Raw genomic sequence first — 13,938 nt, 5'->3', positions numbered from 1 at the left:
AGCAGACGTTCCCATAATTCTTTTAATTAAATTTGAAATTAGATTTCTTCAACAGTAAAACTATTTCATAATATAAATTAGAATTTTCATAACTCATTTATTTTTCATATCTATATAATTATTTCTTAGAAAATCAAACACCTCCGCCTGCTTTTGCTTGAGAATGTTTATTTGCAACTTAATTACAATAAAGATTAAGTAGTCTTAAATATAATAAATCAACATGGCTTACACACGAAAATATTCTGCTTTCTCAACGTCGTCTAGGTATAACTCTACGTAAGTATCTAAAAATATGCCTCGGAGCATGGAGCATCATGCATTTTTATACCAGTTTACAATATCAATTTAAATTGCGAATGTTCGAACTAAACTGAACTGTTGTGACATGCTGTTAATATAACATAACATTAACAGTGTGCTGTTAGCACAGTTTTTATTGGCTTAACAGAGAGCGTTGCGCTTGGCACAGTTTGGTTTTATAATGATTGTTGTTTCGAGTCTGTTGAAGCCAAAAATGATTGAAAGATTTCGATAAGTACAGGATCTAACTGTCACCATTAAGGAAGATTTCAATGGATAGTCTTGCTTCTTAAATGTATAAAGTTAACAGAGCCAGAGGAACAAAGGACAGAAGGGAAATGAAAGACAGAGTGAGAGAGAGAGAAAGAGATCAACATTTTGGCATTGATAATGAAGCTTATCTTATCTTTATTTTATAGTCAATAGAAATGAAAATTGATGATCAGAAAGCTTTTCAGCAAATGTGGTAAATGAGTTAACATGCAATTGGATTCTGTTTTTGGATATTTGTTGTATATATTACCGGAATGGGGGTTGGGGAGCTCTGGCGCATGTACTCAGTAGAGCTTTAGGAATAACGTTGACATAAGTATAGCTACGAATAGGCATTTCACAGTTAGATGTGATGGCGGGGTACAAATCGAATCTATAAAACAGTAGTCACAAAATATACATACACATATATTAATATAGGCAATATACACATATGTATATATACATATATATAATTAAATGCATTTCGATTAGGCACAATTGAGCTACTGATTTTAAGTTAAGGTTAAGTGAAATAAATAACAATTATCCATTGATTATTGACCTGTCGAGAAACTCAATTGCTAACCCAACGAAATGCTCTCTATATATAACTTATAACTTATATTTATAATAATTATAATTAAAATTTTCACAGAAATTGTTTGCTTTAACGCACTTAACGGCGGCTTATGATATAATACGAGTACAGGGTGTCTCACGTCGGGGATTAGATGTAAGCCGAATTGCATCCCATCGAAAACCCAATCGAATTTATATGTATTGTCCATCTCACACTACGCATTCTTGGTGGTTGCTTAATTGGCTCGGTTTTATGGGATATTTTCAATATTTTGGTATAGTTAAGAATATATAGTATATAGTAGCGAAGGAAGGGGAAATTCCTCCATGAGATTTTAATTTGTTTTAGCTTTGGCGACTATCAAGGAAAGAAAATCTCTCCAAAGCCCAATATGTTAGGTTTTACTAACAGAAACGTATTTCTGACTTTTTTTTTTGTTAAATGAGAAGTAGTTCTCTTTGAGCTTTTCTCTTCATACTCCTTAGGGACCATTTGATATTACTGCTTTCCAGATCACATCTAGCTCAGTATAGTATGGTATATACATAGTTAATAGTTGCTCAGGTTCAGATTGATAAGGAATTTGTATATGCACTAAGTGTATGTTTGTATGTATGTGTGTTACCCTGTAGGCTGTCTCTCTCATCTGTTGCATCACTTTCGGTTTTGTTTGTTTTATAGATTTAGATTCTCAGGTACGCGCCTCATTTCTCTAGTTAACATTCTGAAATGTTGACATTTCTAAAGGAACATCGTTCGCGTTTCGAGCTTTAAGCATTTTCAGCTTTGTGAAATTGTGAAATCGGAAATTAGAAACCCAATGGCCCATGGTGTTCATCGTGTGGTTCGCTCGCCTCGATCGCCTCAGCTGCATCGCTTCCATTGCTCTCAGTACCTCCATTTTCGATATTATTAACATCTTCATCATCATCGTCATCGTCGTCCTCCTCGTCACTGGAATCGGCAAAGTTGCGCAGCGTGAGCGCCTGGAAGTCGTTCAAGGCCTGCTCGAAGAGATCTATGGTATGTTGATTGGTCTCGATCACCTGTTGCGTGGTGTCCAGCAGATCCTCTGTGGCGCTGCGCATGAGATCCTGTATGGAATTCGAGTGCGAGGAGGCAAGCGAACGCGAGGCACCAACACCCAAGCCCAGACCCACACCCGCACCTGACTGCTGCTCATCACCTGTTGCACCTGCTGTGTTGGCTGTGTGTGGATTGGAGTAGATTTGCTCACCGCTTAGGTCGTTGACGCTGTCGCTGATGTTGCTGGCGGCCAGGCCGCGCGTCAGTTCATCCGCCGCCGCCAGCGTGGAGCCAATGATGTCGCTGGCAATGCGAATGGCCGCATCCCGTGCGGCAATGGTCGATATAAATGTGGGCGGGCCGCCGGAGGCGGCAGCCGTTGGCGTCGGATTGCTCGGACGACTGAACACCGTGTCGCTGGTGACCTGATTGCCCTCGATGCGTAGTCCTGCCACGCCCTTCTTGGGTATGGTGGCCAGATCGCGTTTGACGCGACGACAGCGCGTCGGCTCGTTCTGACGCTGCTGCACCAGCTGCTCCAGATCCACTATGTAGACATAGCCGGCGACGAGTATGGTGCAGGACTTGTCGCCCTTCTTGAAGGCCTCCTCAATATCCTGGCTGGTGCGATCGTCGTATTGCCACCAACCTGTACAGTAGTAAGTAGTTTAAAGGGGTTTCACTATTGCTTTTTCGCCTCATGGCTGGATCACATGTTGTGTGTGGGTTATTTGATAACAGGTTAATAGGATGGATGCAGGATTATGAGGATGTGGGGATTAGGTATTAAGTAGCATTGTGTTTCAACCCGGCGACGCCTTTAACACCTGGCGCCGGCTCCGATCTCTTGCGTCGTATTATGTTTCGCTTTCTGGACGGCTGCGAACGCAACGATTGCGTCATATCAATCAGATCAATGATATACAATTGGCCGCAGATGAGCTGCTGGCAGCGACTTGGGTCCTCGGGCCAACCGTCCGAGCTGCTGTCCGAGGAGATTTCCTCGCAATCATCATAATCAACGTTCTCAAACAGCTCTCTCCAGTTGCCTTCAAAGTGCAGGCAATCCTGCCGGTTCAGTGGTTGTCCTTCTTTTGCTTTTTTGGCTTTGTAAGCGAGGAAGGATTGGTAGGACGTCTCGAGCTCTTCGTTGGTGCGTACATCATACGCCCACCAGCCGCCTAGGGTTTGTGTTCGGTTTATGCTCATGGACATGGATGTTGTGGTTGTGGACTAAAACACACCGCCACCAAAAATGGAGGAAGCCACTTACCATTCCGTCCCTCGTAGTACCACTGATAGCCATCCTCGGTGGCGCGTGTGGCACAGATGTCATCAATGCCGTTCACCAGCTGCGGATGGTCCAGAAACTCGGCAGGAATCTCACGACGACACATGGCACAACGGCGATTCTTATAGGCAACGCCCTGAAAGCAGAGGGAAGTTTAATAAGTTTTGATCTTATATAATTATACATAAAAACAATTAAAAATTGTCTAGTATATAATAAAATAGTTTAGTATGCGCCCTAGAAAATGATTGTATAAATAAAATCTAACCTACATACATATGTAAATATATCAAATTTACAATGTGTATTTCACATGAATTTAATTCATGTTATTTACCTTGAATTAAATATAAACTATTTGTTATTTTACATAGTATTTTACAAACATTAAATGTTGACATGTTGGGCTAAGGACAGACTTGAAATTAATTCGATATTGCTTTGCGGAAGGTGATTGAATTGAATTTGAATTATCCAAGCTAGCGCAAGCGCTGGTAAGTAGCGGGCACACATAAGGGTTAATGGCAGCGGCACAGCCTTGAACTTCCCTCGTGCGTGCGTGCGTGCGAAGCGTTGGGCGCACGCGTTTCGGGCGTGTTGACCAAAAATATCAAAATATCAAAATGGTACGCGACATGAATGAGTAAATGCTTCCGGCTAAGCAGCAGAGGAGGGAGAATCGGGAAGGGGAAGTTGTTTTTGGTGCGACACCTACCTTAACGCACAAGAAGCAGAAGATGTGACCGCAAGGCAGGCGGGCGGGATGAATGCACGTTTGTAGGCAAATGGGGCACTCCAGGGTGGCGGTGGGATTGGATGCGTCAGCGCCAGGCGTCGCATTCGACGCAACGGCAACAGCAGCGTCTGAAAGCAAAAAGTATCCATTGCGACACGAAAAGACATGCACAAACATGCAATGTTATTGTTTTTGTTTGTCTGCGTATTTTTTTTGGTATTTTTTCTTATTGTACCTGTTTCTATGTTGGCAGTTTTGAGAGCTTCGGCTGCTGCAGGCGTTGATGGTGCAGCGACAGCAGCAGTTGCAGTAGCTGAGACAGCTGCAGCGGCTGCTGCTGCTGCCGAGGTGGATGGTGAGACACAGAGATCGATGGTTGGCATTGCTGGATGCACAATGCCCACAAATTGCATATCGTCGTCGTCGTCGTCGCTGTCGTCCAGATTTATGATGTTTTGGTTGGCATTAGTTGCGCTCTGTTCTGTATTATTGCTGGCGCCGTCGTCAGTGCTGCTTGCAAGTCGTTTCGACATTTTATTGCTTAATGATTTGCACACACAGAGACTGGAACCAGGCGTTTGCACAACGCGACGAAATGTATAATTTGTTTCTTTCTTGTTGCTCTCGTTCTTCTTCTTCGACACGAAACACATACACAACTGTGGGCACCTTACAAAAATTAGGTTAACATTTGCTGTAATGTTATTAACAGCGTGAAATAACAAAAAACAGCTGTTATATATCGATTATTTCGATAAATATATTTTGAATACAAACTCGTTGATTAATCAGTTTGAATTTTCAAATAGGATATATCAGATTTACTGATATACTGTTATCGGTACTTCAATGGCCATCGCAATGTTGTAAATGTTGTGGATTTTTAAATAGTTATTATTTAATAATAGTTATTATTTAATAAAGTATAGTTCAGTGTTTAGCAATACAATATTGACAAATACTTTTGATATATTTTATATTTCATTCGAGTGTACATAAATTTTTAAGCTTGAATTTTACACAATTCGACTGCAGCCCATTAAATTCAAGCAAAAGCCAATTAAAATTATGTGCTTCATTACATGCGACACCTTTTTACGCAATCGGCTAGCCCCACACACAACACAACACAACAGAAAAAAGTTTAACTTCATAAAAATTGACAGCCCTTATAGTCGGTAACAATCAAAATAAAAATAATATAAAGTACAATAAAAAAATGAAACTTCAACGCTCGTCACATGGCATCACGCACATTTTAATATGCAGTCAGCATGCTGCAGGAAAAAAGGACACTCCAGGACACATTCGTACGCAGCCCTTTTGAACTCATTACATGAAAATCAATTTTTGGTTTATTTTTGCCGCATGGCCAACACGGCTCTGCCACAATTGCATGTCATTTTTTGTCAATTACATAGAGCGAGAGAATGAGAGGCAGGGTGACAGAGATAGAGAGATATACGGTCAATTGCCTAATTGCGCGGCTCCCGGGCAGACAAACGCGTCGAACTGAACTCCCAACGACGAGTTTTGTAAATTACTCCACACATGTTGCTGCTGTTGTTGTTTGAGCCTTTGGGCTGTTTAATGCACGTGCCTCACTCGCTGCTGCCATTTAAAAATGTGCTCGCAAAAAAGGAGAAGTCAACCATTACGTGCTCCGATTCGCTCTCCGTATGCAAAAACCAAATGACAATCGGGCATTACCGACAGCAGAATACTCAGCCATGGTACCGAAAAGCTGACAGCTCCATTTTACGTCTTGCCACGCCCCCAATCGCAATGTGTATATTAGTTTTGTAATAGTCTAAGTATGGTAAGTGCCTGCCTCTGAGACTATAGTATATTCCTGGCCTTACACAAAACCAGTAGACTCATTTTACCTTCGTGAGTGAGTATGAAAACTGTTTAATATGCGCCACAGTTCACCAACTGAAGAGTCATTCCCATTGCCTCTGCTCTGCTCTGCTTTGGTTTAATTGTTCGCCTAGCCATTCGGGCAATTGAATTTTGCAGCCAGCAAACAAGTAAAGCAAATAATCGTCTGGTTAGCCACAAAGCGCAAAAGAAAGTAAAACCATTCAAATAACTAAGCTCAATCTTAATGTAATTATCACTGCAACAAAAAAAAAAGAAGGAAAATAATAACGTTTATGGCCAGCTTCAAGATTATTAAAAGGGGCCCGCGCCATCAAGTCATAAGCATAAAAATATTACAGCTCACAAAATGTTTTTACCCCACAGAAAAAAAAGAAGGCGAAAAAACAGCAGCAGGAAAAGTCCTTGTTCTTGTCCTTGTTGCTGGCTTTTGTCTACTTTTCACCCTCATTTTGCGGCTGCTTGTAATAAGCTACTTTTGCATTGCTCTTTATTTTATCATTTGACTTGCACCACCCAACCACATTTTATTATCTTTTTTTTTCGCTTGCCTTTTTTTTTTTTTTTTTTCTTGGTTCTGCTGCAAATCCCTTTAATCAAAGAAAATTGGCTGTTCACACATGTGAGCCTTGGGCTTATTATGAAACGTTGTTTCCTTTTTTTAAGCTCCTAGTTAAGCTCTAATAAATTTACGCGCATTTAGCCAAAAAATAATAACAATAACGAATTTGCACACTTTGCTATTAATATTTTGATTTTCTTTTAGGTTGATGAGAAACATAAAATAATATAAATATTTTTATGGGAACAGAATAAATTATATTTTCATTTAATATAGGCTAAATAACTTTTTTTGTTTGTTTAATTTTTAAGAGTATTTTATATTGAATTGATTTATTTATTTTTTGTTTTTGTATTGCTTGTTTTTTTCTTATTGAATTTTGTATTTGTTTTTTATTATTTGCGTCTTTTTTATTTTACTATTTAAATTATTTGATTTTCATATATATATTTTATTTGTTTCTTTATATTTTACTATATTTTTTATTTTCATTTATGGTATTTCTATTTGCATACTATGTATTTAGTTTATATTTATATAATACGTTGGTATTCCCTTGGAGCAACGACACAATTTGATTCATCTAAAATAAGCGTTCTTTTATTACAACGAAAAGATAATAGCACATGGTTACTAACCTAAAATAAGCGAATCAACAATTAAATGTTTATGCTCCTATGCATTCCATTGAACTTCAATTATTAATTATTATAATTATTTTTTTTAACTTAAGATTAATCTAATTATTTTTAAAGTAGTTTAATATTGATTAATTGATTATTAAGCTCATTAACTTCACTTGTATCACAAATCTCTCTTTTTCATCTTCTTATTTATCAGCTGATCTCCCCGATAATTTATTTGTGTTTATCGATATGTGGCCCACATATGCATGTAAAACTCACAAACATATGATTAGAGAAATGTAAATGTACACAAAGCTTACATCTCCACCCCCTAGTCGCTTAATTTCTATGAAATATGAATTAAGCCTAGAACTTATGAATTAAGCAGCCATCGGAATGAGCTTTGTGACATGGTAAAGAGATATAGATTTTTTTCCACGACCCGTGTTTATTTTACAAATCGAATCAGAGATTTTTTCTTCTATTTCAAAAGGACCAATTCTTATTTCATCCATTTTTCTCCTGTTTAGCTTATTGCCGTTGGTTATATAGACCATATCGCCTTTTTGAAAATCATGTTTTTTCCTATTTTTATCAAATAGTGTTTTATTATATTCATGGGATTTTTTTGATCTGAGCAGTGCTAAATTCCGATCTTGTTCCAAATTTCTTGAATAGTTGTTCATATTTTTTAGTTCCGGAGGTAGTAAGTCAGTGAGCTCTCCGTTCATCAGATAGATAGGAGAAAATCCTGTTACTGTATGCAATGTTCTATTATATTTTTTTACGCATTCTTCTGCGATTTTCGACCATGCCTTTTTTGTTGCACCATTATCATTGAGCATACATCTTATCTTATTTACCAAGGTTTGGTTTAATCTTTCGTTCAGACCGTTAGAAAAGGGAGCATCTACTGCGGTTAGAATTAATTCTATATTTTTCTCCTTAAGGTATCTTTTGAATTCATTTGAATTTATGGCCGGATACTGATCTGCAAGCAAGATTTCAATCGAATTATGATGCTTCGGTACTTTTTCAATTAGTTTTACGAAGTCGCAAGCGAGTTGGGTTTTCGAACATGATATATATGCGAATCTAGTAAAATGATCTACTAATAAATGTAAATATCTTTTTGTCGATCGTTGTCCACCAAAGCCTCCAATTGTATCTAAAGACATTATTTGTAATGGTCTCTCTGCAGGACCTAAATATGACAAACATCCAAACTTCTTGTTTAGTCTTGTTTTGTTTTTTATACAAGTTTCACATATTTTGCAGATCATTTTTATATTGTCTGATAAATGTGGTGCTGTATAAAACGGTTTCATTTTCGCTTCTATTTGACCTACTCCAATGTGGCAGAACTCATTATGTATTCTCTTTATAAGTATTTTACTATATTCTTCACTCAGAATTATCTTTTTCTTATTATTTCCATTCTGCTTGTAATAGATATAATTTTCGATAATAATATGTTTCTTGTCTTTTAAATCTGCGTTTTGTTTTTGATCATTTTTTATATCATTTATGCTTATAATATTTACCGTTTGTAATTGATCATCATTATTTTCATCGCATTCGTAGACAGGATTTCTGCTAAGGCAGTCAGCTTCCTTATTATCCTTTCCGGGATTATATATTATTTTGAAATTGTATTGAGAAAGGTAGTGTGTCATATCACCCAACTCATCGTCTGTTCTGTTTTTTATGTTTAAGTGCTCTAGTGGTTTGTGGTCTGTGTAAACAATGAATTTGATTCCAATCAGCAAATGTTGCCAGAATTTTAAGCATTCTTTAATTGCCAAGCATTCTAAAAAAATTGCCTTCTTCTTTTTTTGCGAATCATTCAATTTTTTTGAAAAATAAGCTATTAGTTTTTTGGGTACCATCGTTTTGTGTTTGTTTTAAGATCGCTCCAATACCTTTTATGCTTGCGTCTGTGTATATAAAAGTTTGAGCTTTTGGATTGTAGATGGCCAGAATTGGTTTTGAGCACAAGTATTGTTTTACTTTACTAAAGGCTATTTCACAATCAGTTGACCAGACAAACCTTACATCTTTTCTGAGCAAGTTGTGTAGGGGATCGAGCATAATTGAGACGTTAGGGATGTATTTCCTATAAAAATTCACTTTACCTAAGAACTGTCGTATATTTTTCTTATTTTGTGGTAAAGGAAAGTCTATTATAGATTTTAAATTATCTTTTAGAGGAGTCACCAAATTCTCTGCGATAAAATGACCCAAATATCTGACTGAACTTGCCGCAAAATTGCATTTTGTTAACTTTAACCGGAATCCTTCCTTTACTATAGCATCTAACAGTTGTCTCAAGTGAATTAGGTGTTCATCGAACGTCTTTGAGAATATCATAATATCATCTATATAGTTTACAACAAAATTTGATAAGTTGTACTTTCTAATTATATTCACCAGAATTCTTTGAAATGTTGCAGGAGATGTTTTTAATCCAAAAGGGAGGCATGTCCATTGATAATGACCTTCTTGTGTCACAAATCCAGTCCTTGGCCTATCTTGAATTCTCAATGGTATGGACCAGAAGGCTGAGTTTATGTCCAGTGTTGTGAAAAATTTACAATCAACTGTCTTAACCATTAAATCTTCAATTAAAGGGAATGGTTGTGATTGAGGTACTATCAGTTTATTTAAATCTCTAAAATCAATACATAGTCTACTCTTCTTCCCTTCATCTCTTTTATAAGCCAATGTGACTGGTGCTGCAAATGGACTATAGGATTCCTCAATTAGGTTATGTTTCAATAATTGAGCCACTTGCTTTTCGATTTCAGCTTTATCTTCTAACGAACATCTGTAAGGTCTTTTGTAACAGTATTTTTCCACCTGTAGGTCTATAAACGCTTCGTAGTTCCTTACTTTGCCGACATCATACTTATCTTTGGCAAAAATATGTTTATAATTATTTAACAAGGAATTTATTTTACTTCTTTGGTCACTATTTAAATGATTAATATTAATATTGAAATCATTTACATTAATGCCTTCATTGAAATTTACTTGAATTTTAGCAAATGCATTTTCAATCTTATTTTCTTTTTTATTTTGACTCTTGTTATTATTATTATTTTTAGTCATTTTGATATCTTTCATAGAGTCACTTTCTCTTTCACATAATTTTTCAAGAAGCTTCAATAAAGTTGTATCTATTTGATCTGCAGAGGTGTTTGCTTTGCTTTGTTCCATGCCCGAAATATCTTGTAGCAGATAGTTATTGATTACCATATTACCACTTCCATCTCTGTATAGCTGTAAAATCTCGTCATTTAGTTTCATCCACACATTCCTGAATTGTCCCCGTTTTTGCAATGATTTTGCAACGTTCCGGAATTCTGGTAACTTCATAAGTTCAGGGTGAACTTTGCATGATTGGTAATTTTGTGGAATGCTGTATTTCTTCCCATCTTCGTCTGTTATAGATTTTATTAGAATAGTGTTTGATTTTTGATCTTCGTCAGCAGCCAATTCAAACCCAAATTGTAGCTTTGCCATAGTGTGCTTTTTTTGTTTGTATTATTCTCCCATAAACGTACTAATTGTTGATTTATAATACGTTGGTATTCCCTTGGAGCAACGACACAATTTGATTCTTCTAAAATAAGCGTTCTTTTATTACAACGAAAAGATAATAGCACATGGTTACTAACCTAAAATAAGCGAATCAACAATTAAATGTTTATGCTCCTATGCATTCCATTGAACTTCAATTATTAATTATTATAATTATTTTTTTTAACTTAAGATTAATCTAATTATTTTTAAAGTAGTTTAATATTGATTAATTGATTATTAAGCTCATTAACTTCACTTGTATCACAAATCTCTCTTTTTCATCTTCTTATTTATCAGCTGATCTCCCCGATAATTTATTTGTGTTTATCGATATGTGGCCCACATATGCATGTAAAACTCACAAACATATGATTAGAGAAATGTAAATGTACACAAAGCTTACATTTATATTTTTGTACTGCCTTTCTTATTTTATTTTGTTATTTATTTTATTTTGTTATTTATAATTATTTTATGCTTTTATTTATTTTTCATTATTATTTTTTGTTGTTATTATTTTTGTGTTACATATTTAATTATCTAACATTTTAAATTGTCCTAATTTGCATATTTGCATTACAATTCTTAAAATCTAATAAATTTAAACAATTATATAATTCGTATCGAGATTGATTGATTCAACCATATTAATTGCAAATTATAAATTATTAACAACTATAATTGTAAATTTGTATGCTTATGTTTAACGTTCAACTATTTTTTTTATCATCAGCTTTAAATTCTCTCTTAATGCCAACGATGATTGTTCCGCTTACACCGAATTTTCCGTGACAATTTCCACGTAATCTAAACCATTTCACTTTGCCAGTCTGAGTCTGTGGCTTCAAGCCAAAAAGCTTGCGCGACAAACCATCAACTCGGCTCGCAGCTAACCATGCCTACTTAATGCGACCCTTGGCATTGCGCCCACCTCCATATCACCTGACAAGTTGTACGCCCCCGCCCACCCCCCATCCTCTACGGGGTGTTTATTCTTCAAGGCTCAAGGCTCAGCTGCTTGTCACTTGCATATTGATTTTAAAGATTTACAACGGGCAGAGCATAAAGCCAGGCCAGGCCAGGCACAACAGGTGACAGCCAGCGCGACGCTCATAAGTAGGCAACAATTTGGGATACCCTGTAAACATGGTGGTTAGAGTTTGTTAGACTATTAGCGAGTGGAGAATACGAATGCTGTATGCATGTATTGAATTGAAGATGTAGCAAAGTTTAAATATAGAAGATAATATTTGAGAGTAGAAAATGAGAAATTGGTGAATAAAGCTGCAGCTGAATGGCCCAATGAGAACTAAGAGAGTCGCTGGAGTTTTACCTAATAATTTGTTGTGAAAGTGGAAGAAGATAGGATGAAGTAGTCGAATGGATTCTAAAGTAAAATAAAATAAAATAAATAATTTAAATATTATAAAAGGTACTTATCTATAGTGTATATATGTATATTTCCTTATACTTGATATTACTTGTTTATGAATTGATCATTTTTTTCAAATTATTATATATTTATATTTTTTGTTTTTGCAAAACTATTTCATTTTTGTTATTGTTTGCATATGAGAATATTGGCTAAGGATTTTAAGCTCCAAACTGTATATGCCAACCTGCATGGACAGCATTTCCTTATTTTAATTAAGAAGTTTGCATGTCAAACATTTTTTATTTTATGTATTTATATAAATATATTCCTATAAAGTGGCCAAACTTTTAATAATTCAAATAATTATTTAAATAATAATTTTTTATTTTAATTTTTTAAAATATTTTGAATAATATATTTTAAAATTTATTTTTAATCCTAGCTAAGACATTTCCTTATAAATATATACATATATTTATATAAACAGTTGCAATATTTCAAATGAAGAGTATTCCCTAGTACATCACATCCCGCACCAAGAAAGTCTTCCCCCATTTTTTTTGTACTTGCCGCCCCATTTGTTCGAGCTGTCAACAAGGTGCCAGAAACTGCCTTTCGGCTGGGAGGGGGCGACGGCGCCAAGCGTTTCGATTTGTGATTTTTATCGCGTTGTATTTGATTTTTATTGTTGCTGCTGCAATTTGCTGACAGCAATTGAAAAGCAATTGAAAGCGATATGCCAAATAACAAGCGCAGTGAGCCAGGAGAAAGGCAGGTGCGGAGGGAGGAGGAGAGCAGCAGGACAGCAGCAGAAACTGTTTAACAGAAGCTGCTTAGCTAATTAAAACTTTGGCCATTTAGCAAAAAATATAAAAAAAAAAAATAAAATACTACTTAAGCAGCAGCCCGAAGTGCGAATGGGTCATAAAAAGCAATGCGATAAGCAAACTTGTGCCACGGGGCGGGGGCTAAGGGTCAACTAAATCAAAGCTGCCTCAGAGTTCAGCTCTGGGTTAATGCAACGTCTTTCAGGCTGCTTTGAATGTGAATGGAAAAGATGCAGACCGAGGCTTATCGGGCACACAAAAAGGACACTGTCTGCTGTGCGTGTGCGTGTGTGTGTGTGTGTTGGGTAGGTGGTGTCAAAAACCACACGCCGCTTGGCTGCCTTTTGTCCTGGCACTGGGTACTCGTGTCCTTTTGCCTTTTGTCCATAATCTTTGGCATTTTATCGCCGTCCATCTGCTGATGTCTTTATTAAAAATAGGAAAGAATACAACAACAACAACAACAAAAGCGAGAGAAAGTGGAGCAAGTGGCGGAAAAAAATGCAATTTTTAGCCCATTTTTTTGTGGGTTTTATTGCCAGACAGGACACAAGTTAAGCATTTTATTAGCAGCGAACTTTGCAACTTCAAACTTGAAGATGTCTGCGTCTCCTGCTGCTGTTGTTGTTGCTGTTGTCGTTGTTTGCCTCAGTCTCAGCAGGCGCTTCACATAATTAAATAAAGCGTTAAAATTAAAAATCAAGATTTCTCTAGATTTTTTTTATAGGTTTTGTCTGAAGCTGGCGCATCCTTTGGAGCAGCCGTTGCCACCCGTGCGATAAGCGGCGACAAACATTTTCGCAGTCCTTGGCCAGCTGAGCAACCCTGCTCCTGCTCCTGCTCCTGCTCCTGCCCCTGGCCCATTCCAGTGTTAATTCGTTTTTTATGCTT

The 13,938-nt window shown here is 36.6% G+C and overlaps 2 protein-coding genes across 3 annotated transcripts in view; both read right to left on the bottom strand.

Annotated features, from left to right (window-relative positions):
- Nucleotides 1-157: 157 nt before the first annotated feature.
- Rnf146 (Ring finger protein 146) lies at nt 158-4,866 on the bottom strand. Of its 2 annotated transcripts, XM_018100376.3 has the most exons (5): nt 4,427-4,866; nt 4,171-4,319; nt 3,438-3,591; nt 2,376-2,813; nt 158-949 (listed from the first exon to the last, which is right to left on the bottom strand). In XM_018100376.3, exons 1-5 carry the CDS (start codon nt 4,842-4,844, stop codon nt 861-863), a joined length of 1,248 nt encoding a protein of 415 aa, XP_017955865.3. In that variant the 5' UTR covers nt 4,845-4,866; the 3' UTR covers nt 158-860. The 2 variants fall into 2 exon arrangements, with proteins under 2 accessions (XP_017955865.3, XP_017955864.3); XM_018100375.3 differs by having other exon boundaries at nt 158-2,813.
- An 8,668-nt stretch (nt 4,867-13,534) lies between these two features.
- Nucleotides 13,535-13,938, bottom strand: part of LOC108650235 (uncharacterized) — a 49,137-nt gene continuing 48,733 nt past the window's right edge. The window contains exon 7 of the mRNA XM_089259573.1: nt 13,535-13,679. Coding sequence (XP_089115699.1) covers nt 13,558-13,679 — 122 coding nt within the window. The 3' untranslated portion in view covers nt 13,535-13,557. The remainder of the gene's footprint in view (nt 13,680-13,938) is intronic.

Source organism: Drosophila navojoa, chromosome 4 (genome assembly GCF_054131105.1).
Source record: "Drosophila navojoa isolate 15081-1374.11 chromosome 4, UAZ_NAV_1.0, whole genome shotgun sequence".
Classification (NCBI taxonomy): Eukaryota; Metazoa; Arthropoda; class Insecta; order Diptera; family Drosophilidae; genus Drosophila; species Drosophila navojoa.
This window is presented reverse-complemented; position numbering and strand designations above follow the sequence as displayed.

Bases quoted from the DNA above. Each gene is read 5' to 3' on its own strand.
- Rnf146 (XM_018100375.3), bottom strand. From the start codon at position 4,844: ATGTGTTTCGTGTCGAAGAAGAAGAACGAGAGCAACAAGAAAGAAACA. The intron at 3,592-4,170 runs GTAGGTGTCGCA...CTCTGCTTTCAG, and splicing joins TCTGCTTCTTGTGCGTTAAG to GGCGTTGCCTATAAGAATCG. The intron at 2,814-3,437 runs GTAAGTGGCTTC...ACTACTGTACAG, and splicing joins GTACTACGAGGGACGGAATG to GTTGGTGGCAATACGACGAT.